The sequence below is a fragment of the Zootoca vivipara genome, chromosome 3 (genome assembly GCF_965207765.1).
Source record: "Zootoca vivipara chromosome 3, rZooViv2.hap1.1, whole genome shotgun sequence".
Lineage (NCBI taxonomy): Eukaryota > Metazoa > Chordata > Lepidosauria > Squamata > Lacertidae > Zootoca > Zootoca vivipara.
Window position 1 is genome coordinate 40,955,086 of NC_142586.1, and position 24,470 is coordinate 40,979,555.

Consider the following 24,470-nt stretch of genomic DNA (forward strand, 5'->3'; position numbering starts at 1 on the left):
TTACTATTTCGTCAATTTAAAATGACCTAAACTTAGATTTCCACCTAAATTCTAGCACAGTGGTTCTCAACGGGTGTGGTGACTCACGCTGATGTGGCAGGAAGATTAAAGGATTATCAAAGAAACATTTAAAGATTTCAGTGTAGTACAGCATAGCATTGGGGGGGAAATTATTTGCAGAATGTGGATAGATATATTTTCAAATTGAGAACAAGAGCACTGACTATTCTTCTTGCAAACAAGGTATTAGTTAAATTAGCTCCCCTTTATATTAATAGTGTGTTTAAGTGTACTCAAAATAATTTTAAAGCAAGCCAAATTAAGCTCCAAATTAAGCAACTGCAAATTTACTAAAGAGTTTAATGCCAGTATGAATTACGACCCCTCATTCAAAAGCAATCCACATCTTTACAGAGCTTTGTAACCCACAGGCCTTCAAACATTACTCTCTCTTTTAATACACAAAAAGCACTTTGTTGAGTATGGGGTAAATAGCAAAAATCACCAGAAGCCTCAGGCTCCATAACCATACAATACATGCATTCATTTTGATATGCAAATATTGTATACAGTATATGTGATCTGAGCACATGGGGACCTATACAGGACTTTCATATTTCGCCACATACTGATGTGCTTTCCACTTACAAAGTTTGCAACAGACTGAATCAGTCCTAAATCTTTTTGTTCGTGCAGATTACCAAAATAATTTATTTCTCCATGATTAGCAGTTTATTGAATGGGACTAGAAATACACACATACACAAACACACACCAGGGCTGTAGTCAACGGGGTGTATGTTTCAGTATCTCTTCCCTTTGATCATACAGTCATAATATTTCTTAGAATTCCTCAAATGATCTATTACTCTTTTGAGGTTGAATGAAAGCCAGATACACACAGAAACAATTTTACTATTTGGAGACACTCTCTCTTCTCCAGCCTCTTTCAAACTACTTTTCATGCCCTTTTTGAACAAATGTATTGAGGGGTGTGGGTGTGTGCTGAACTGAGTCTTTCCCTTGTGACAGAAAACCTAGTTTCAGCCCTGCGCGCGCACACACACACACACACACACACACAAAACCCTTTAAAATTCATTTACAGGAGGGGCTAACAGTGTTTTTCAACTACCCAAACCCCAAACTCAATGGTGGAGGCGTGTGTGTATACGGTAGTATTGCAAATTTGTAAGCAGAGCAGTATGAACTTTACAGCAATGAAGTGAGAAATCTTCCAAGTATGGATATACATTTGAACAAGGCAGCATTTCCTTGCAGCTGGGGGAAAAAACACTTTAACGAAACAGATAGGATTGTGCCAAAGTATATTCTTAAAAACAAAAATAAAAAAATAACAGGCAATACAAACAGACTACGCTCCTCGGCGATCCAGAGGTTCTCCTTACAAATTTAAGCCATCTCCACTCTGCTTAGGGCTTTTAAAGCGCAGGGAGGCTCATGGAGGGGATTGTGCCGCACTCTCGCTTCCTTTCCTCCCCACCTCCCACCACCATGAGAAAACAAAGAAGGCAAGATCCAGCTCTGCTCTCTCCTCTCCTCCTCCAGCCAGACCACCCCCTCCGCCCACAAGGCACTTTGAAGAAACGGGGGGGGGGGGCGAGCCAACGAAGATGGACGGCCAGCCCCAGGCAAAGGCTGCCTGGCTGCCCCCTCCCCCAGCTCGATGCCCATCACCGCCTTCCCCCCACGACTGCGGAGGGCGAAGAGGGCGCCGCCGCTATTGTTGCTCTCCCACCTGTTTGGCGAGGAACCTGCTGAGCTCGCCGCTGCTCCTCTCGTTCCTCTGCGCGACCATCTGCAGCGGAGCCGCCAGGCTGAGACGCAGGTGCTCCATTCCCTCGGCCTTCCCGAAGCAGCTCCCCTTCGCCCCGGTACCGGGGTAACAGACGGTGAGGGTGTGCGCGCGGAGACAGCCAGCTAGCTAGCGCCCTCCGCCACCCGCCGCTGCTGCGCGACACGTGGGGAAGGAGAGCGACTTTCGTTTTCCCCGTGTATATGCCGCGTCATCTCCCGGCGACAAACCAAGGCGGAGGAGGGATGGTCTCGGCCTTTGCTTTTTTACCCGCCTCTTGCAGAGACACACACGCACAAAAACTACTCATCCCAGCATGCACGGCGACTATCCTTCGTAGCAACTCTCTGCATAGTTTAGAGCGTTGCGCGCTGGGATAAATAGGATTCCCCGCATCTCCTTCGCTGTAGGCTGGATTTGCATAGGTTTCTGCGCCAAGTCCCTCAAATGCCGGGTTTGTGTTGGATAAAAACAGAAACGCGGTGGCTGCAGGGCGTTTGGGCTTTAAAGCACTGGGAACATCCCATTGGGACTTACTTCCGAACAAACAAACAAACAAAAGTGTGCTGATAAACAACAACAGCAATGAAACCTTTTCCCAGTTAGATGGAGTTACATCAGTTTTTGTTAGAGCAAGGAGAGAAATATGTTTTCAAAGGTGGCGGGAATAGTTTGAAAACGGCATGAAAATACTCAGGGTTGTGGCCCACTAGCACTATACTGTACTGAACAGCAGGGCCTGTCTTTGGGGGACAAAACATCAACAGCCCAGCCCATGGAAAATTAATCTCACGAGTCCATTGATTTCTAGGCAACAGTCCCTGACACACCTAAACCTGCACAGGATCAGACTGCACAGCTGCCATCTTAAACACACTTACTAGGGATAAAGCTGATTGGAGTGTATTCGGACTAAGTCCCAAATAAATATACAAAGGGTTAGATTCCACAGAGCAGCTTAAATGGAAGTGGCCAAAAGCACTTTGTTGCATGCGAACAAGTTTGTGTGTCAAAAGACCAAGTTGCGGCCATCAAAAGTATTGCTGTTGTAACGAAACTTAAGAACTATACATGTATGGGATAGCTTGAACAAAGCCAGCAAATGACAGAGTTAACTTTTTAGGTTAAATGAGATCTGAAAATTTACAATTTGTACCACATCTTGTACCAACTTAACTGTATCTGCTATAGCAGCTATACAGTACATGACAGTATGTCAAATTGAACTCCGGCGCTTTCTGCTGAGAAAGCATACATAAAATCCAGTTGCAAAGGTCTTCTCATTTGCTGTGTTTCCAAAATCACAAAAAAAAATATCCAACAGCCAACTCTAGTCATCCTTTCCCCTTCCCCTTTACCTTGGAGATGAAAGATGGATTGCTAGATACCTTTTTTTTTTAATGCTGAACCATTGCTCATTTGAGGTCTATTACTTACACCAACAGCAAATAATCTAGCAGCACTTTGAAGACTTAATAGCGCAACCTTGCACCTTTCCTCAGAAGCTCCACTGTACCCAGTGGGCCTCAGTCCTTTACATGTAAGTTCCACTGAATTCAACAGGGCTTACTTACTTCTGAGTAGACAAGCGAAGGATTGCAATGTGTACTGTGACATAAGCAGTGTTTTTGGGTTTAAAAAAAGTAATAGGAAAAAAGGTGTTGGTACTCACCATGAACTTGTTACAGTAAGTGCCACACTTTTAACATTTGAGGGGAAAGGTATTGGTAGTGCGTACCCTTGAGTACCCCCAGAAAAAAAGCGCTGGGCATGAGCTTTTCCATAACCCTATGCATGTTTATTTGGAAGTAAGCTCCATTGCATTTAACGGGACTTTCTCCCAGTCCTCGTGAACAGGACTACAGCCCACTCTATGCCACATATTTGGGGTATATGCCCTCAATTGACAGCTGACAGAGGAGAGTTTCCCTGTCCTCATGCACGTCTGACAGCTGACGTTACGGCAATAAGGCTTTTTGCGAAACAAACAAATGCTCCTCTCTGATTAAAACGGGCTCTGGGGCTGCGCCAACCCAAACTTCTGCCCCGGCAAAGTTATCAGCCACGAAGCTTTCTGGTGGCTTTGCAGTGCCTGTATATAAAAAACCGGCGGTGGCTTCATGGCTTGAGTTTGCATAAAAACAGAAGTCGCCGGATTGGTGTCAAATCAGGCGCCCCCTAGCGGAGCCGCTCGTCGAAGCGGCCCCAGCGAAGGAAACCCTGCATCCCGAGGGGCGGGCCTTGTCGCTTCCTTTTGGCGCCAAGCGTTTCTATGGCGGAGGAGGGAGCTGCTGACGTCAAGGCACGGCGCGCGCCCCAGCGTCCCCGGTGATTGGCTGGGCTCTTCCGGGCGCCACCTCTCCCGTTTGGCGGCGGCGAAGGTGGCGGTGTTTTGGGGGTGGGGGACTGTTGTCAGCGAGCGGCGGTGGCGGAGGAGGGAGCGAAAGTGACGAGGAGCAGCGGAGGCGGCACGGCGCGCGTTATTCCGGTTTGTGGAAACAAGTGGCCCGGGAAGGGAGTGGGGGGTGTTTTTCTCTCGTGGGGATCAAGTGGGTGGGAGAGTGGCTGCCTCACCTGCCCGGAACCCCTGCCAATCGCCGCGGCGGCATTCCCACGAACACATCTCCCGAACTATCTATATATTGTCTTTCCCCCAAATGGCATCCTACCCCCCCCCCAGCATGTAACTCTTCCCGCACCCAGTTCCCACGTCTCCCACTTTCTCGCCCCCGCTTTCTGCAAGGCTGGGGGTTTAGAGGGTGGGGGGTGCCTTTACGGCCCTCCAGACGTTGCTGGACTACAACTCAAGCCATCCTGGTTTGTGGTGACTGGGCATGATGGGAGTTGTAGTCCAACAGCAGCTGGAGGTTACTGGGGTGAAAGTGGGGCTGGGGCTGCCTTAAGGCCTGGTCAGCACCCGAAGAGGGAAACGAATGGGTCGAAGTTCAGAAATGGTGGGCTTGGACCGCACCAGTTTAACTTGAGAGTGGTGGTGGGTCATGTTTTATATCACTACTTCTGCTTTGCGTGGAATTTGTCTTCCCACCCCAGTCCAGGACTAACAAGTGTAATGCAAAACTTGTCTGCTGAGGAATAATTCAGTGTTGAATTCAGTGGGGCTTGCTCCCAGTTTAGACTAGGGTTGTGCGTAAGTGTGCACAAATAACATGTGCAGAGTGCTTTGCTTGAAACAAAATTTAAAAATTCCTTCCAGTAGCACCTTAGTGACAAACTACGGTAAGTTTGTTATTGGTATGCACACGAAAGCTCATACCAATAACAAACTTAGTTGGCCTCTAAAGTACTACTGGAAGGAATTTTTTTTTTTGTTTCGACTATGGCAGACCAACACGGCTACCTACCTGTATCTAGAGTGTCTTGCTGTTTAGTAATGAGAAAGCACTACTACCTAGTGTGGTTAAGAGTGAAGACTGTTTTTCATTGGAGAAGACTTGTTTGAGCAGCAGGCCCTGTACTTTTTGATAGGAAGAATTGTATACAGTGATCGCTCTACTCTGTCCTCTTTGGAGAACTGCTCTTCATTTGCTTTCCCCCTCCCCTCTGACTTGGTGGACAAACCACAAGCCCAGGTTCAAACATAACCCTAAGCCAAACCATGGCTTAGGCCAGAGCTTTCCAAACTTTTCATGTTGGTGACACACTTTTTAGACATGTGTCATTGCATGACACAGTAATTCAGTTTTACTAGCAAATCAGAGGTTAAATTAACCCATTTCCAGCCCTGGGAGCATTTGCAAGACACACTCAACACAGTGCAGCCAACACACTAATTTGTCCTGATACACAGTTTGAAAAGCTCTGGCTTAGGCCTAGGTGGTGTGATCAGGGGAAGGAGTGCTATGTCTACAATCTTGGTTCTGGGAAGCCACATGTTTGCTCATTCTCATCAAGTTATGGTTTGCTTTAGTGCCAGGGACAAAACTACATAGGTTTTACTTCACCTAGGTCAAAGACCCAATTTGGCACACACCCCGTACACATTTGTATACACACACACACACAAGCTGGAAACCTCAATGGCGCCCCTCTGGTGGCTTCATCAGGGGCAAAAAGATCTGACTAGCCCCCCAGTAGCTACAACACTGCTTAGAGCTATGGAACTGTTGCAAAAATAAGTGCTGGCAATCTCATTCACCTGTGAATATGTTATTCCCACGAGCTGGCCACCATTTGTGTATGCAGGAACACTTGTGTCCCATTGTGAAAACAGAATACTGTAAAGAGATCCATCTTTCTCTGACGGGATTGCCTTCTATATTAATAACCTGTATGTTTTTACTTAGGCTAATCAGAATCTTTTTTTTGTTGCCAAATGCAGATGGAGAATACTAGGAAGAGAGTATAATGGCAACAGATGAAGATGATGATGGGATGACGTTTTCTAATTTATTGCATAGTGGTAAGTTTTTTGGTTTGTTGGTTTTTATCATATTATTTTAACCTAATAAATAAATAAATGTAGGAAAACCCCATACCAAGGAAGAAACCCTTGAGAAAAGTTATATATGAACCAGTATATGTAGCTCCTTGTACAGCACAGTTGACTGTCATATGTTGTGGCAAGAGCTGTTGCTGGTCATTGGAAGAGATCATCAGTTTTCTTCCTGCGTTGCTGAGATACCCATCATATGGTATTTTAAGAGTCTGATCTTTGGGAGCAGAGTTATTTCTGACACAAAAATGGCCTATTTTTGTCCCTTTTAAGTACTTTATCATTCTATAAAACCCACCGCTGAGGCTACAATTTGAAGGGGGACACTAGTGCAAGGGGAGAAGAGCTTCTTATTTCTTTCACCTCATAGTGATTTCCTACTAAAGATCCTTTCTCGTGTATTTCTCTTGTATTTCACCATTACTGCGTACGTAGACTGGGTGAACTTATATATTATTACTTCTCTTTATTTTCAGTTGCTTCTCAAGGAGTAGATGATGATGAGAGTTCAGTGGATATTTATGATGGATTAGACAGCTCTCCAGTTATTTCTGGTATGTTCATAGCTTTGTAACCAATGGCATTGCTCAGCTGAGAGTAAAGCTCCCTGGAGCAGATTTATGATGGACATGGGGGTAGGGCTTCAGCAGGAAGGAGGAACCACTGAGAATTCACTGCTTCCCTTCCTGTTCCACTGACAGAAGATTTCAGCTGAGTTGAATACAATCCATAGTTATTTGGTTATTTAATTATACTTCGGAGAATTTTGCCATAAAAGGTCCTGTATATATTCATCCTGCTGTTAGGATAGAGCCATGATGCAGCTTTTTTGTTTTGGGTTTGTTGCAGAAACAATAAGTATCTTTTACACTTCAGACTAGGAGTAATTAACTAGGAGTAAAAGACTAGGTTTGTTGCAGAAACAATAAGTATATTTTACACTTCAAACTAGGAGTAATTAAGAGATGGCTTTTATATGTAATTTGAGTTAGCAGCTGCCACAAATAGCATTTTGATCTAAGTAATATTTCTTAGGTGACAAGTTGCAACCATGGCTTATTTGGAAGGATTTCAGGGGGGAGATAAAATGTGCTGTATCCTGTAACATCATAATACTATACATAATTAAAAAACCTGATGGAAGTTGTGAAACTGAAACTAACTTTCACAACTTTTGCATGGGAGTAAGCCCCACTAGATGTCTAGTGTTCCCCTCCCTCATCCCACATAGGAAACACTTTTGAAACTGAGAAAAACATTCAAAAGCAGTTTCATGTGGCATAGGGACCTGCTGTTCGAAAGAAAAAAGCCCTGTTTAGGGAAGTTTTTAATGACTGATGTTTTAATGTATTTTTAATCTTTTGTTGGAAGCCGCCCAGAGTGGCTGGGGAAACCCAGCCAAATAGGCAGGGTATAAATAAATAATTATTATTATAGCTCTTTCGATCTTATCTAATGGAAGAATGGGTACAATGGAAAAGGAAAATATTCGAAGTAAAACTCTCTCTCTCTCTTCCTGCTCTCAGTTAAACCTGCTACAAAACTGACCCCATCAATAAGTAGTTTAAACCTATTCGATGAGATCCTGATTGAAGAAGGAACAGCAAAGGAAGCTACTTTCAATGATGTATGTATTTTGAATCAATGATATGTTGGTGAAATGTGATGTAGTTAGTTAGCAAGTTAGTTAGCAAGATGTGTGTTTTAAATTCATCAGTTCAGCACATTTTAGTACACTATAAGCTATCAAAACATTTTAAAATGCCAAAACACCCACTTTCCTGAGAAGTCTCAATTTATTGGAAAATTTTACATGTGCATCAGGAAATCTGTGATCAATCATGACACAGACATTTTGTAAATGCATGTTTGGATGGTTTTCCTGTTTGTGAGGGAAATTTTATTTACTATTATTTTAATGTACAGTAATGACTTTTCTTGCATATCTTAACAAAGCTGGATTATTATTATTATTATTATTACGCAAAGAAAATTATGCTCACTTAATACTGTCTTTAATACAAATGTGAATAATCCTGTTTCAACAGTTGCAGGCTGAACATGAGAAATGTCAGCAACAACTTCAAGAGTTGACAAGGAGGTTTCAGCAAATACAGGAACAGGTAAAGCAGCATTAAGTGGTAATTTTATCCATTTTGTATCCTGTAACTGAAAGTGTTCTGGAAACTCTTCATATACATATTTCAATTTGTATTGGTTTGCTGTTTTGAATATTAGTGTGAGTGTATCTGGTTTTTTAAATAAAATAAAATAAGAAAATAAGAAACAGCAACCACAATAATAATGTTTTCAATTAGTGAGGCTGTGCAGGACAGCTCTGTCTCAGTAAGGACTGTTAGTATTGTAAATGTATTTGCTTTGATGCTTATTGAAAATAGTGTTTTTTGTATTAGGTTGCAGTACAAAGTCGGTGGGGCATTTTGAAAGTTCTTTATGAAAGTTAACTGTGATTCATTTAAATAATTTTTTTTTCCTAAACTAAACCGTTACTGGTGTTTTCCTTCTCTCCCCCAATATATGCAGATACAAGTTCATAACATGTATATGTCTCTGTGTTCTTTTTAAATTAGAACTCTGCTCTGCAAAATGAAAACCAGTCTCTTAAAAAGAATATTTCCGCTCTTCTAAAAACAGCTAGAGTGGAAATTAATCGCAAGGATGAAGAAATTAATAATCTCCAGAGAAGGTATGCTTTTTGCAGGATTGTCCTCGTCCTCTATTGTCCAGATATTTAGAAAAAGAAGAAACAAGACACATTTGAAACTAAAAAGTAGAAGATGTTTTCTAAGCCTATCTTTTTTGTAATTAAATTTAACATACTGTACATATAAACGTTAACTTGCTAGATATCAGATACTCATCTTCTGAAAAATTTCTTCTGCTAAAATTTGAAGAGTTTCTTGAAAAAGATTACCCACGCATTCTGTTCATAGCTTCATGCTTGCTAGCACAGCTAGTGCACAAAGATGTGGAATGTTTTCATTTGGCCAGTGATGGTGCTAAGGACTTGTGGTTCATTTGGGTGTTCATTTCAGTGGCGAGCAGGGAAAGTGTACAGTGTACTTACGAAGTACTTGACTTACAAAATTTCGAGTTACAAATGAAAAAAAGTGGCCGCACGCTTACGTTTTTTTCAACATCCAAAAGGAAAACCGTTGCGGTTTAGATGGGGTTTTCTCGACTTATGAATTTTAGATGCGGTTTACTCGACTTACAAATTTTTCCGTTTCCAATGCATTCCTCTGGGAAACCGCTTTTTTCGACTTACAAATTTTTCGACCTACGAATGTGCATTCAGAACGGATTAAATTCATAAGTTGAGGGACCACTGTATTTTGTTTTTAAGCTGACTACTGTGGATGAGGGACGCATGGCGTTGTGGTCTAAATCACTGAGCCTTGGGCTTGCTGATCAGAAGGTCGGTGGTTCGAATCCCCACAATGGGGTGAGCTCCCATTGCTCAGGCTTAGCTCCTGCCAACCTAGCAGTTCGAAAGCACATCAAAGTGCAAGTAGATAAATAAGTACTTCTCTGTTGGGAAGGTAAATGGCACTTCCGTGCGCTGCTGGCCACATAACCCGGAAAAACTGTCTGCGGACAAACGTCGGCTCCCTCGGCCTATAAAGCGAGATGAGCACCGCAACCCCAGAGTCGTTCGTGACTGGACTTAACTGTCACAGGTCTTTTACCTTTACCTTTTTACTGTGGATGAAAACTTTTAATGTGTTGTATCGTTTTGAACAGTGTGTTTTGAGGTATCTGCATTAGCATGTCCTTATCGGTAGGAAGTTGCTTTGAGACTTGCTTCTTTTTTAAGGAAGCAACGAGCAAATTAAAAGATGTTCAGTTCTCATTCTATCTTAATTTTAAAAGCTGAAAGGACCAGACTGGCTTCAACAAAGCTCCAAGCCATCAACATTTGTAAACAAATCATTGTAACTGAAGCATGTCATTTTCATCTCATGCCAACAACATTGGCACCAGGCAAGGATCCCTGGGAACACCATTCCTGAAACGGGGCTGCCCTGAGTAAAGCATGTGTTCGGTCATTGGGACCAGTTTAACCAGAGAGGCTATGAGTTAAGGCTCTCTTTTTCTGCCTATTTTGGTTCTGGTAGGTTACTATATTGGGAAGTGGGGGGGGGAGAGAAAACATTAAATGGGGACTGTCATTTTAAAAGGAAACGATAGCTCATTAGACGACAAATCCTATGGGACCCCGACTCTCAAAATGACTGGGGGAAAAGTAACAATGCAAGCAGTAATTGCTTCAGCAGGGTTTGTGCAGGTTCTGTTGCTCAGCCTGCTGAGGGAAGGATGCTTAAGCCTGATTATATGTTTGTCAGACATGGACTGCTAAATTATTGCTTTGTGCATGATTCTTCAATTATTGAGTGAACTTTTAAGCAAGAGTATTTTAACAGTAAGAAATGTGTGTTGCTGTCCCAAAGAGTTAGCGGTCTGCTGTCAGTGTAAGCAGGCAACGCTGCCCCCTACCTTTCTTGATTCTGGCCTGCTAAGAGCAGCAGAATAAAATTGTGTGTGGTGAGAATATTCCTAAAGTGTGTGGTTGAGGACATGCTTTGAACATGCTTTATAGCACCAATGGTAATTCCTACAGTGTTATCCTTTCTGTTTGTTTGTATAAATCCTAAATATAAGGTCCCCATCCAAACTGGTTAATCTTAACTATGCTTTGCTGACACAAGCCAACTTCATAAAGAATGCCATTGTGTGGACCTTTTCTTCCTTTAAAAGTAAAAGGAAGAATAAATATTAAATTAACACTTTTAAAGGCTTATTCTGGCTTGTCTCACCACGGCATTTAGATGTTAGTAGAATTTAGAGTTTGCTTAAATCTCAAATATCTTTTGAAATGTAGTATAGCAATACAATCTCTTCCTAAACAGGTTAACAGAATATCAAGTTCATCCGAATACCTATGGTAGAACATACTTCCCAGCATCAACTAAGAATGCAAGAAATTTTGAGGGATCAAAACTGAAAAATAAATCCAGAGATTTAATTCCAGAGAACAATTCAAGAACTGATTCTAGAACTACCGAAGCCCTGCCTAAGGACAAACCTTGTGGTTATCCTCCTTGGGATACAGAAAACAAGAAATTGCCTCCAGAAAAAGGAGACACTCTGTACATATCTCAATCTCATCCTGAACAGCTTTGCAGCGATGGTACTCATGCAAGGCTCGCAAGTGTTGACAGCTCTTATGACAAAGAAAAAGGGAAAAAAGAAACGAAACATAATAATGAGCATCATAGCAGTGAGAATAACTACAGACACAAAACAAAAGCACACCAAAATCTTGGCAGCACACTAGAGGGAAAGTTGGATCCTCATGGAAGGTTGGAAGTTAATCCAGACAAAACAGTAAAAAATGGACTATGGAAAGACAAAAGGGACTTGAAGCTCAAAAGCAGCCCACATATAGAAAAAAGAACTGGTAAGGTCCCTTCTGCTAAGGAGAAACAACCAACCCCTAAAGACACATCACTGTCAAAACCAGAACATTCCAACAGTGACAGGAGCGAAAAGTCACAAAACAAAAATCAGAAGGACCTGAAACTGAGAAACAAAGAGGAAAGCAACAATGGACCAAAAAACAGGCAATCTGACAGCTATCTAGAACAACAAAGAACTGGCAAGGTTAATAGCCACCCTGAATGCAATAAAATTGCCAGAAGCCCTAAAAAAATAAGCAAAAGCTATGTGGAAGACAGAAAGAGAAAACATAGTGATTGCAGGAGGAACAAAGAAGCAAGCGGTCCTGTGCCCTGTGGAGGGAAACCTTCACCACCACCACCACCTCCTGTTTTAAACAAAGAGCCAAAACATGGCCACCCTAAAGAGGATAGCAGTAAAAGTGAATCTGAACACACGCGTTCAAAATCGGGCAGACATAGAACTGAAGAGAAAAGGAAAAATGAGAGAGATAATTCTAGTGACGCCAGGACTTCTCAAAATGAAAAAAGAGAATCAAAGGAACCATCCCCCCAAACAGGAAAAGGAGCCATGAAAATTAAAGATAGTGCAAAAAGGGAGAAAAAGAAGTCCTTTCAATCAGTAGAGACTGCCAAGGTAGTTGAAGGCTTGGAGGAGCAGGTGCCTATAAAAGTTAGAAGGGAAGAGGAGCAGTCGAAAAGCAAAGACTTAAAACTGAGCTTTATGCAGACACTAAATTTAACCCTTTCTCCTGCTAAGAAGCAAACAGACAAATGCAAAGTCGTGGCAGAGTCTACCAATAAATGTGGTATAGAAATTCCAGGTCAGGAAGTCATGTTGGTACCAGCTGAGGCTATTGGTGTTAATACCATTAAGCAAACACAAACACCACTATTACCCACCTGTGACAATCCTGTTCAAACCAAATCGGAACAAGTAATGCCTCTTTCTGAGGTCAAAACGAAGGTGGGAAATGAGGGGCTGCCAGAAACTCTAAACACAAAGCCTTTGAAGACACCCTCAGACCCACAAGATACAGCAGTGCAGCGGTCGCCGGATGATGTGAAGCTCCTGCCTGAGGCAAAAACTGGGATGGGAGAAGCTGATGGAGTTGATGAGATGCATGTGGCTTCTGGTTTAGAAAGCCCCTTGGATCAAGACACACTTCCCGATAACACTTTCAATGATGTGGAGACTATAAGTTCTGTGGATTTTGATTCTTTTAGTGTAATAGATGAGATCAGTGGGACAGATTCAGACTCACTGATGGACGAGAAGGAGTCCAGTAATTGGACAGATGAAAATGTCTTCGAGTGTCCCGAAAAGGAAAGCAAGCCTATGCCTCATAAAGCTACTGTGGAAGAAGGCAAAATACTGAGTGGTGGTGACTTGAAGCCAAGCTTTCCTGACAGTAACCATGAAAACTGCTTGGAAACATACAATGAAGGGTTAAAACCTACATCTCAAGCAAGAGAAATAAGCAGAATTTCTGTTGATGATGATAACTCTATTCTGAGCATTGATCTCAATCATATGAGGAATATTCCAAAAGCAATCAGCCCACTTAATAGTCCAATGCGACCTTTGGCTAAAGTACCCCGAATGGAAAGCCCCTACAAAGGACCTGTGAAAAGCTATAATACAGGTATATGTTTAATATGCTCTTCCTGCTACATGATTTTTATTTGAATGAGGAACATACTAATCCAGGCATAGGCAACCTTGGCTCTCCAGATGTTTTGGAACTACAACTCCCATGATCCCTAGCTAACAGGGCCAGTGGTCAGGGATCATGGGAGTTGTAGTTCCAAAACATCTGGAGGGCCGAGGTTGCTTATGCCTGCATTAAGCATTCACACGTATATCGATGCTAAACATAACTGAGTTGGAATTAAGTTTTGTGTATTTTAAGTAGAACTTACTGCACAACTTGTAGGTAAGTGTGCTGCAGCTGTGCAGTGCAATCCTGTACATCAGTGGTCCTCAACCTTGGGCCTCCAGATGTTTTTGGCCTACAACTCCCATGATCCCTAGCTAGCAGGATCAGTGGTCGGGGATGATGGGAATTGTAGTCTCAAAACATCTGGAGGCCCAAGGTTGAGGACCACTGCTGTACATATCTTCCCCATTGAGTTCAGTGGAGCTTTCTCTTTAGTAAGTGTTCCTAGTGTGTAGGAATTTATGACTGCGATCCCATACAGACTTGAATGGGAGTAAGTACCAGACTAAATGCAACTTCTGAGCAACACACAAGATCATACTGCACAGCTGCAGTTCACAGGCATTTTTTCTCAAGTTAGGAAATGAAGCTGCCTTATATTGATGCTTTGCCCATCTAGTTCAGTATTGTCCACATTGAGTGGCCATGGCTTTATAAGATTTCAGACAAGAGTCTCTTCCAGCCTTACCTAGAGATGCCAGGGATTCAAAGCAAATATTCTGACACTAGGCTACTGACTGTCCTGTTTAAATTAAGTGAGGAGTAAGATTTAGCTTTCAGTCTGCTAGCTCTGAGGTAGATATTTATTCAAACTGATTACATAGAAGGAAACTGTTTAAGGCAGTAGTGGCTAACCCATGACCCTCTGATGTTGCTGGACTACAGCTTCCATCATCCCTGGGGAGTTGGGGTCCAACAGCATCTAAAGGGTTTCCCCACTCCTGGAAATCAGAATTGCAAAACACGTTAAGCTACAGAGTGTAACCCACATTCTGGCAGAACTCTTGGCACAGTTTCTTATCCACTAGTTTTGGAGGCAGTAATAATTAAAAGTGCCTTTGGGCTTAATCTTGCAATTTCAAGATAAATTGCCATGGGACTTGATATATAAAAACTGTTTCCATGCTGAATATTTTTTTTTAAATCTAGCTCTTCTTCCAAAAGCTGCCTGTCCTCTGCTAAAATGCAACACCCAGAGCTACTGGCACTTCTAAACAATTATGTTCACTGTTCTAAACTAAAATTGACTATTAGATTATACTGTCATTGGAATTTGTTTTGAGACTTGCTACTTTGGGCTGATTAATTAACAAATTATTTCATTATTTCTAGATTTTGTTCCAGAAAGTGCAGTTGTCTATCCTGGAAGGAACCAGTGCAGTGAACTGAACAAGGAAAACCAAAAGCCTCTTTGCTCGGATCATCAAATATTAGAGGAGTCTCAGCTAAGCATGTCCTCAGATGAATTAGAAGAAGGTGAAATTGTAAGTGACAATGACGAGCCTAAAATAGAAGCCAACTCTGAAAATAGTAAAAAAACGAGAAGAAAAGCATCTCCAGATAGATCTAATTTGACCAAGAGTACTTGCAACCACAAGGCCAGGACAACATCTTCCAGAGAAGATACCGGAAAATTGTCTTCTGGGGGAAAAAATAAAGAAAATCCCAAAGACAGGACTATAATGCGCTCCAATGAAGTAAAGAAAATGAAAACTGTGAGCATTGACAGTCTTGAAAAAATAGTTCAAATTATTGTTGTACCTTCTACAGTGCATGAGTTTATGCAGATGCTGAGAGCTATAAGAAAGCAAGTACGGAAAAGCTACATGAAGTTTAAGATACAATTTCCAGTACAGCATTTTCATAGAATCATAGATTCAGCTATTTTGAACTTTACATCTCTGGTAAAATACCTTGACTTCTCTAAAATGTCTAAATCTAGTGAGGCCTTAAAGCTGAACCTCTGTGAAGTTATAGAATATAAACTTAATCGGATCAAAAAGAATAGTGAAATAGAGCATCTCTTTGAACAGCAGCAATCCGATATGAAGAAAAAGTTGTGGAAACTTGTGGACGAGCAACTTGACTACTTATTTGATAAAATAAAAAAAATTATTCTAAAGCTGTGTACCTTGGTAAGCTTTGGAAATGAAAGCGATGAAGGTAAGCTTGATAAAAGAAAGAAAGAAAGCCCCAAATGCCTTATAAATCATAAAAATAAAATTGACAGACAAAAATCAAAGAAACCAACCTCAAATGCTAGAATGCAAAAGTCTGAAGCATGTGCCCCATCAAAATCAGTAGCAGGTAACCAGCTATTGAAGCGAGGTCACCATGACACAAACAAAATGAGCACACACAAAAATGTGACTGCAAAATCTAGAAGTTCCTATACTGTTAACCCAAAACATTCTCAGACTGAAGCTGAACCTTTCAAGGAAAGCTCCATATCAGACACTTCTTTGAATGGTGGAAAAAATGAAAATGAAAGGTTGCATATGATTGGAGACTCTCACAAGTCTGATATTAGCTGTGGACCTCTCACAGAACAGCAGATGTCTGGCCTGACATTCAACCTGGTGAATGACGCTCAAATGGGCGAAATGTTCAAAAGTTTGTTACAAGGCTCTGACCTTTCAGAAAAAAATTGTGACTTTATCAATGACAATCAATGGGAGTTCAGGACACCAGAAAAACACACCCCAGATATCCAGAACTGTATGAATGAGCCTCCATATGAGACTGAAGAGCAGATTCCAAGAGAGACTGGAGTCGAGTCAAGAATACTAGATGGAATTAAATGGCCTATAGTTTCACCTGAAAGAGATTCAGCATTTTTAGCTAGACTGCAGATGCCAATTGATCCAGATATTCTTGATGAAAGCTGTATGTTTGAAATTCCTACTAGTGCTGCTTTGAAGAAAGGTGAGGAGTGCATTTCAGAGAAACCAAAATCACTTGTCTCTTCTATTCTTCTGGAAGACCTAGCTGTGTCATTGACTATTCCCTCCCCTTTGAAGTCAGATGCACATCTTAGCTTCTTGAAACCTGACATGTATGGCTCAGTTCCTGAGGATGTTCTAAGCGCACACTTCAGTGAAGATGCCCATCTCGAAGAGGAGGATGCTTCTGAACAGGACATCCATTTGGCTTTGGAATCTGATAATTCAAGCAGCAAATCAAGCTGTTCTTCATCATGGACAAGTATACCTCCTGCTCCTGGATTTCAGTATTGCCCAAGCCTTCCAATGCAGGCAGTAATAATGGAGAAATCAAACGACCACTTCATTGTTAAAATAAGGCGTGCTGCACCATCTACCTCACCAGTCCTTGAACAGCCTACGCTAGCAAATGAACCACTGACCTCTTCTAGAGGGGCAGGAAACAAGGAAATTGTGTTGGAAGAAAAATTGGATACTTTGGACCTCAAAAACATTCCTTTGGAAGATACAGCAACATCTAAGGAAAATTTAAAGATTATTGACTCTGAGGGTAAGCTGAATGATGTTGAAGAGAGACAAGTTACTCATTTGCTGGGGTCTGAGAAGGAGCCACCTCTGTGCCTTGCGAATGATCAGGTTCCTCATCTTTCTGAACCCCAACAGGAACCTCATTCTGATGCCCCGAATGAGGCACTTGAATCTGTAGAGGACCTGTTCAGAAATGCCAGAGAAGAACGACCTTGCAATCTTGCAGCGTCTGAATTGCTTCAGGAGCAATATACTAATGCCAGTCAAACTCAAGGCCCTGACTTACTTGGGCCCCATCAGGTGTTGCATAGTGGTGCTGGCCCAGAAGAAGCCTCTGATTTGCAAGAGTCCCCTAAAGAACCGGGGAGAACTTTAGAATCCTCAATTAAAACTAGCCAGCATGAGGACACACCTGAAGTATTTAAACTACCTCAGGCACACACCGTGAAAGTCTTCCAAAAAAGAGATGCATCTTGTGCTGAATTGGAACATTCTCCAGTGAGCTGTGCAGCAGTTTCCCTTGTAGAAAAGTTGTCTTCTGAGACCCATTTTGATATATGTGTAGACTTGACTGATGAGACTCCCATAGAAAATGAAGTTGATTCATGGGATCTTACTGTGGAACGTGCTTCAAATGCTAGCATGGGAGGCTTATGTAAAGATAAAGAGGAGGAGAAGACAGCAAACCACCATGTAGCAGATGATCATCCAAAGCATGATGTTGAAGCAGTTGTAAATTTGACAGAGCATCTGCCTGACAAGTGTCCAGCAGTTGAGAATTTTGAAATAGGAACTACTCTAAATACTGGTGGCCTGGGATGCGAAACAAAAGAAAGGAAAAAAAGAAAAAAAGAGACAGAAGAAACATCCAATGCAAAAAGACAAAGAAAGGAGAGTTGTGAATTGGCTTGTAAAAAAAACAGCAAAAGGTCTAAAGAGATTACTTCAGTAACCACAAGCACATCCAGTAATAAGACTGCATCAGTCGGAAACAAAGATTCTTTACCATCAACATCCTCCCTGACACCATCAAGTCTGTGTGCCAAAAACATCATTAAGAAAAAAGGGGAGGTTGTGATTTCTTGGACAAGGTAAGAATACGAAACAAAAAACAGAAACCGAATTGATGGGATGAAAGAGGGAGGTCTGGAAGTGTATAACAGTTGGAGATAGAGCGATACATTTCTGCATTCTGTGGCATGGGCATTATTACCATAGCAAACTTTTTTTTCTTGGTTGTACGTTCAGCTTTGTTGACCTGTCTCTTGAATCAGGAAAGGCAAATTGTAGTCTTATTTTATGTTGCAGTTGAAACTAGGTTTTCTGAACTGGAAGGTAGGGACTGTAAATTGATTGAGAGGGGGAAACTTGGAAGCCCAAGTGAGCACCTGGCGGCTTGAATTGTGGCCTCTGTCTTGACAAGGGTGCATTGTATTGTGTATAATTCTTTTGTGGAAAATGTCTGCATTTAGCAGTAAATCATGAAACCTAATATAGTCCCAAATGGAAATACTTGCTTTCTTTCCATTCGCTTCATTGAGCAATGGTGCAAAGTAATTAGAAAGTATAAGCTTTTACTTTGTTTTACAAATATTTTTCATATTCGAATGAATCCCAAAGGCAACCATTCAATCTGGTGTTTTTTTTAAGAGAGAGGGAGAGGGAGAACCTTACTTCAAAGCCATTGAACAGAGTTTTTAATGTCTGATGTTTTCGCTGTATTCTGTTACATTTTATTAGAAGCTGGGGCAACCCAGTCAGATGGGCAGGGTATAAGTAAAAAATTGTTGTTGTTGTTGTTGTTAATTATTATTATAGAGTGATCATCACTGTTCCGAAGAAACTTCAGAATGGTGTGAACATAATGGGTATCATTTAGTTTATAAGGGAGGGTTTGAGCATTTGCCTTCAGGATTCTGTTTGTCTTCATTAACAGACTTTTATATCCTCTGAGTTTTAAAAACTTACCTTGAGTTACAGCATTGATGTGTGAAGTGTTGACATGGATAGACTTATTTCAAAAGAGTGTTCAGATGTTGCAGTTACCCTTGTATGTTTATTATAGAAATGATGACCGGGAGATTCTATTGGAATGTCAGAAGAAAGGACCTTCAGGAAAAACATTTGCTTCTGTTGCTGTCAGGTTAAATAAAAGTCCAGCTCAGGTATGTATTTTGGTATGCAATTGAACCTCCCTCGCAGACAAGTGTAATTGTGTTTGTGACTGGTTGAGCAGTGCATATCTGCAGAAATATAACCCCATGACACTCTACTGAATTCATTAACATTTCTTAGGAGAAAAAAATTGTATCAGAAAAGATGTGTCAAAATTCAGATTGTGCTACAGACTAAAGAAGACATCTGAAGGCAGCCCTGTTTAGGGAAGCTTTTAATGTTTGACAGACTATTGTATTTTAATTTTCTGTTGGAAGCCGCCCAGAGTGGCAGGGGAAACCCAGCCAGATGGGCAGGGTATGAAAAATAAGTTGTTGTTGTTGTTAGGTAGAAAGGAAGTAAATTTTAAAAATACATTCATATGGAAAGTAATATTACATCCATATAGGCTTTACATGTAATTTTATTTGTTCTTATATAACCCTTTGGGTATATAGGTAAAGGTAAAGGGACCCCTGACCGTTAGGTCCAGTCGCAGACGACTCTGGGATTGCGGCGCTCATCTTGCTTTATTGTCCGAGGGAGCCGACTACAGCTTCTGGGTCATATGGCCAGCATGACTAAGCCACTTCTGGCGAACCAGAGCACATGGGAATGCCATTTACCTTCCCACCGGAGCGGTACCTATTTATCTACTTGCACTTTGTGCTTTCAAACTGCTAGGTTGGCAGGAGCAGGGACCGAACAACAGGAGCTCACCCTGTCGCGGAGATTCGAACTGCTGACCTTCTGATCGGGAAGCCCTAGGCTCTGTGGTTTAGACCACAGCGCCACCTGCATCCTCCTTTGGGTATATACCATGCCATAAAAGCTATACATAAAGTTGCTTTAAATCTCCACAACGAGGTGAGCTCCCATTGCTTGGTCCTTGCTCCTGCCAACCTAGCAGTTCAAAAGCACGTCAAAGTGCAAGTAGATAAATAGTAGATAAATAGGTACTGCTCCAGCGGGAAGGTAAACAGCGTTTCCGTGCGCTGCTCTGGTTTGCCAGAAGCGGCTTTGTCATGCTGGCCACATGACCCAGAAGCTGTCTGCAGACAAATGCCGGCTCCCTCGGCCAGTAAAGCGAGATGAGCGCCGCAACCCCAGAGTCATCCGCGACTGGACTTAATGGTCAGGGGTCCCTTTACCTTTACTACTATGTTAAACCTTGCAGGACATTAGGTTTGAGATCACGCCCCAAGGCATCAGTTGCTCAAGTTACAGCCATCATACTGCATTGTGCTGTCCATTGATCGAGGGGGATCCATGCACATGTGCACACAAAGTGGGGGGGGGGCGACTTGTTTATTCTGAGGTGGCAGCCTGACTAATGATGCTGCATGTGGATATGCAATATTCATACACAAGACAGGACTCAATAGATTTATAGCTCTTCTCAATTTTTACTAACCTCTGGTGCCTTTAAACTGGGGAAATGCTCTTTTATGAAAGCCTACATAACCCACTTTAGTCCGTTCAAGATGAGGGAATGTTCACATCTACACCTACATCATCTACATCAATGCATAATTTTGCTTCTCCATATTGACAAGGGTGTCCTACCTGAAGTATACACGTGAGCTGAGCAATCGCTGAAAAGGCTGGCATCATTTCTATGATTGTGGTTGCACTTTTCAGTAATCAGAACTGGTGGGATCACTTGGTTCATATCTGCATATGTGTGAGAAAAAAAGCATACTTTATTTTTAGCGAAATGACTTCTATACACTTTGCTTTCTCTCCGCAGGTTGAAGAAAGATTCAAGCAGTTGCTGAAGCTATTCAAGATGTCAAACTGCAGCTAGTGGCTATACTATTGCTACTAAGAATGGACTGCTATGAGTTTATGTGCACTGTGTGCATGTGTGTGTGAGAGAGAGAGAGAGAAAGAGAGAGAGAGAAATGACACATGTAATCAAAGTCAGAATAACACTTTGTTGCTTATCCTTTTAGGTGGACATAAAATGCACCTTTTATGCTCACAGATTTCATAATAATGCCCTGCTTTCTCAAAACTTTTTTGAAGGTATCAAACAGATCAGTTGGACCTGTTAGTGTCCTTGAGCAGCCTTGCATATTATATAGCACAGAGGAAATAGGAAGTGCATAGAACCTGTCTTTCCTGTTACCTGAATTGCCTTGAGTGAAACTTTCATATCTCTCCTTAGTAGTTCCATTTGGGATTATAAAGAACGGTTAGGGGAAGTTGAAACGCAGGACACTACAGTACTTCTCGTTCATCTGCATTCCGCTGTGTCTGAAGCCATTATTTTATTAAAACTTTGGGGACAGCAGATGATCAATTCCTAGCACATGGGAAGTTAAATTCTTTGAGCTGAAACACCTCATGCTATTGATTTAAAAATAGATGGAGAACCTGTTTCCTTTCAGAAGTTGTTGGATTTCCAACTTCCATCAGCCCTTACCATCATGGTCAATAGTCAGGATGATGGCCACTGTAGTCCAACAATATCTGGAGGACCATAGATTCCCCACCCTGATTTAGAATGTCACAGAGAAATGGTGGCCATTAGAAAACACAAGAGGGTTGGTTGTTAAACAACAGTCCTCCTTTCTCTCAATTATCAGAAAGCACAAACACAGATTGTGAAACTTTGCAGTATATTACCCAATGGCATTTGTTCAGAGATGTACTGTACATACAGTCCTTATTATAGATCATAAAAATTAGCATATTTTGGCAGGAATACACGAGTATTTGCAAGTGTTTCCTCAGATGAGCCAACACAGTGGCAGCATTAGACATAATGCTAAACCATGAAATATGGCTTGTTTCACTGTACTGTGCACACAACTCAAGCTCTCCTGCTTCACTCTTCCATTAGTTAACCTGGGAAACAAACCACAGATCTGCTGGTTTAGCATTATGTCCCAACCAGTGCTTATGGTTTCCCCATCAAAATAAACCATAGTCTGAAGCCAAGGTTTCTTTTTTGCCTTCCCAGTCATGGTTTGGAGAAAAGAAACCAGAAGTGCTGCTAAGCCAGCCATTCCGTTGTTTGTTTACCAGTTTTATTAATAGGCAATGAGTGTGATTAGAGAAGCCATAATTTGTGGCTTAGTGTTGCAGCCAAGCACAGCAATTATTTGGAACCTATATGCACAATTATTTGTAATTAAAAAGCCAACTTTTGGAATTAACCTACATTTGCCATTTCGTGCTAGGTTAAATTATCGCTTCCCTTTACAACATACTTTCAACATTTTATGAACTAAGTGTAGAATCAGAATATGTAAATTCAAAGGTGCTTAAATTAAGAGGTTCAACATTTTAATTGCAGGTAATCCAGAGAAATTGATATACACCTCTGCCCTAATAAGTCCTAACCTTTATAGAAGTGAGGATTTTGTTTTGGCAGCTATTTCTGTTGAACAAGTGCACAGCAGGAAAAGCCCTAAGTGGCTCCTCAGACTTTTATTTCAGAAAGGAAACAATCTTATACAAAGGTGAAAACTCATTTCTTAAAGTCACTTACTGCTGTTCTGATCTGGATATGTTTGTTTGTATGTGTAAATAGTAGAATTTAAACGAGACACTTCTGTAAATATCTGTACAGATTCTCTAATGTGTAAAATATTGTTCTTTACCTGAACATTTTTGATTACATAAAGCAAGTTTTATTTTGTATTTACTAAATACTGCACACCGTTAAAACAAACCCCAAACTTTGTAAATTGAATGCACTTAATATTCATTAAACATTGACTTGAAGTGTTTTTTATAATGTGTTGCGGTATTTCCCCCCCCCCTTTTATGATACCTTATATTACATATAGGGTAACATATGTCATAATATTCCAGTGCCAAGCCCAGCACTTGTACTATGTTCCACTGAAATTGAAATCATGGAGGCTTGCTTCGAGTGAAGGTTCTCTGATCTAGCAAGCGCAGTCTTCATCAAGATTCGCCTCTGCTAGGCCTCACATGCAGAAAAGGGGCCTTCATCAGAGAAAACCCATGTCCAGCATGTGCACAGGGCTGCACGCAGGCTTACTGGTCAGTGCTTCCTGACAATCTTACCTATCCTTATCACCATTAGTGCTAGTCCCACTACTCTCTCCAGCACCAGAGAACCACTGAGGATAAAAATCATCCCTGCCTAATTTGTATTGCCAGATGGCGTATTGAGGCAGGGAGATAATGGCCTGGCTAAGCCCATTTGATGAGTTAATGGCAAAGGCAGGGATTTCCTATCTCATAGCCACTATGCTAGACCAGGTAAATAATGGGTAAATAATATGTGTGCACGGTCCTTCATTTCTGATTTTTTCCAGTGTTCCTTGCTCTCTTTATCTAACCGGCTCTATTTAGAGAACTCTTAAGTGGCATCTGGTTCTCTTTGTGAAGGACAGTCGGTGGTTACTTCAAGTATTATACATATTTCCACCAAGAATGCCATGCAACAAATTGTCATTTACTACAGAAGTATTTCTTCAGTAATCAAGCCAGTCATTTACGAACTGGTGATGTTGAAAACTGCAACATTTAACAAACCTGTCGGAAAACAGTTTTTTTTTAATTTCCCAGAAGACATCGCTTCTTAAAATTGCTGTACCTCAGTGACAGCACTTCAAAGGGAAACTCCGGTGTGAAATTGATGAAGTTGAATTTAGCAACAAACAATTCTATTCATTTTAGGCCAGCCTTTGCCAACCCTGGTGCCCTCCAGATGTTTTGGGCTACCACTTCCATCACCTTTTCCTCCCTGTTGCCATTTTTTGTCAGAATCACAGTGAGCAAGGAAAAAGTTACACTTCCCCAAATTTCAATTCAAAACTCAATTCCCCTCTCCACCATACTTTTTTTTAAAAAAAGATTCAATATGTTACAGGTGACAGACATATATTGCACATGTAGTTAAGCTGTGTGTGTGTTTATTTACCAACGAAGGAGGACACTTCATCTGACAAAGTGCTCTAGTCAATGAAATCTTATGCCGCTATAAGTCTGTTAGTCTTCAATGCTGCGGATGGGTTTAAGGGTTCCAGTAGCTTCTCATTGTCAGATAATAATTTCTGGAGATGAAGTTTAATCTGCAACCTGCTTATCTAGAATAATCCCAGGAAGTCAATTCGAGACTGTACCAGAAGTGAGTATTCATATCTCTCTACCCTAAGCCTCATTGAATTGCAATCAGACATAGAGCGGATCCTCAAAATATTATGCAGCTGCAAGCACTGCTGAAGTGAATGGAGGGTTAACTGGAATCCTATGACCATCATAGGCGGGGGTTGCCAAGTACCTAAGGCTATAGTTATACAAACAGCAATTCCACAAGCAGAAGACTTCAATATGCTTTCTCTTTCTGCTTCATGTCATACAATCACCAAATACAAAATGCAGAAAAACCGT

General features: G+C 41.4%; 2 protein-coding genes across 4 annotated transcripts in view; one reads left to right on the forward strand and one right to left on the reverse strand.

Annotated features, from left to right (window-relative positions):
• The window catches only part of MDN1 (midasin AAA ATPase 1), a 110,522-nt gene extending 89,766 nt beyond the window's left edge, over positions 1 to 20,756 (reverse strand). The window contains exon 1 of one of the 3 annotated variants that reach the window (XM_088667203.1): positions 20,661 to 20,756. In XM_088667203.1, the coding sequence (XP_088523329.1) occupies positions 20,661 to 20,708 (48 nt within the window). In that variant the 5' untranslated portion in view covers positions 20,709 to 20,756. Of the gene's footprint in view, positions 1 to 1,759; positions 2,098 to 20,660 lie in introns of those variants that run through there. The other 2 variants (XM_035109386.3, XM_035109385.3) reach the window with 2 other exon arrangements.
• On the forward strand, positions 4,141 to 22,834 carry CASP8AP2 (caspase 8 associated protein 2). The gene is made up of 10 exons (XM_035109381.3): positions 4,141 to 4,304; positions 6,156 to 6,236; positions 6,746 to 6,823; positions 7,796 to 7,896; positions 8,318 to 8,392; positions 8,861 to 8,976; positions 11,201 to 13,395; positions 14,803 to 18,031; positions 19,006 to 19,105; positions 20,845 to 22,834. The coding sequence occupies exons 2-10, from the start codon at positions 6,182 to 6,184 to the stop codon at positions 20,899 to 20,901; spliced, it is 6,006 nt and encodes a 2,001-aa protein (XP_034965272.1). The 5' UTR covers positions 4,141 to 4,304; positions 6,156 to 6,181; the 3' UTR covers positions 20,902 to 22,834.
• Positions 22,835 to 24,470: the final 1,636 nt, after the last annotated feature.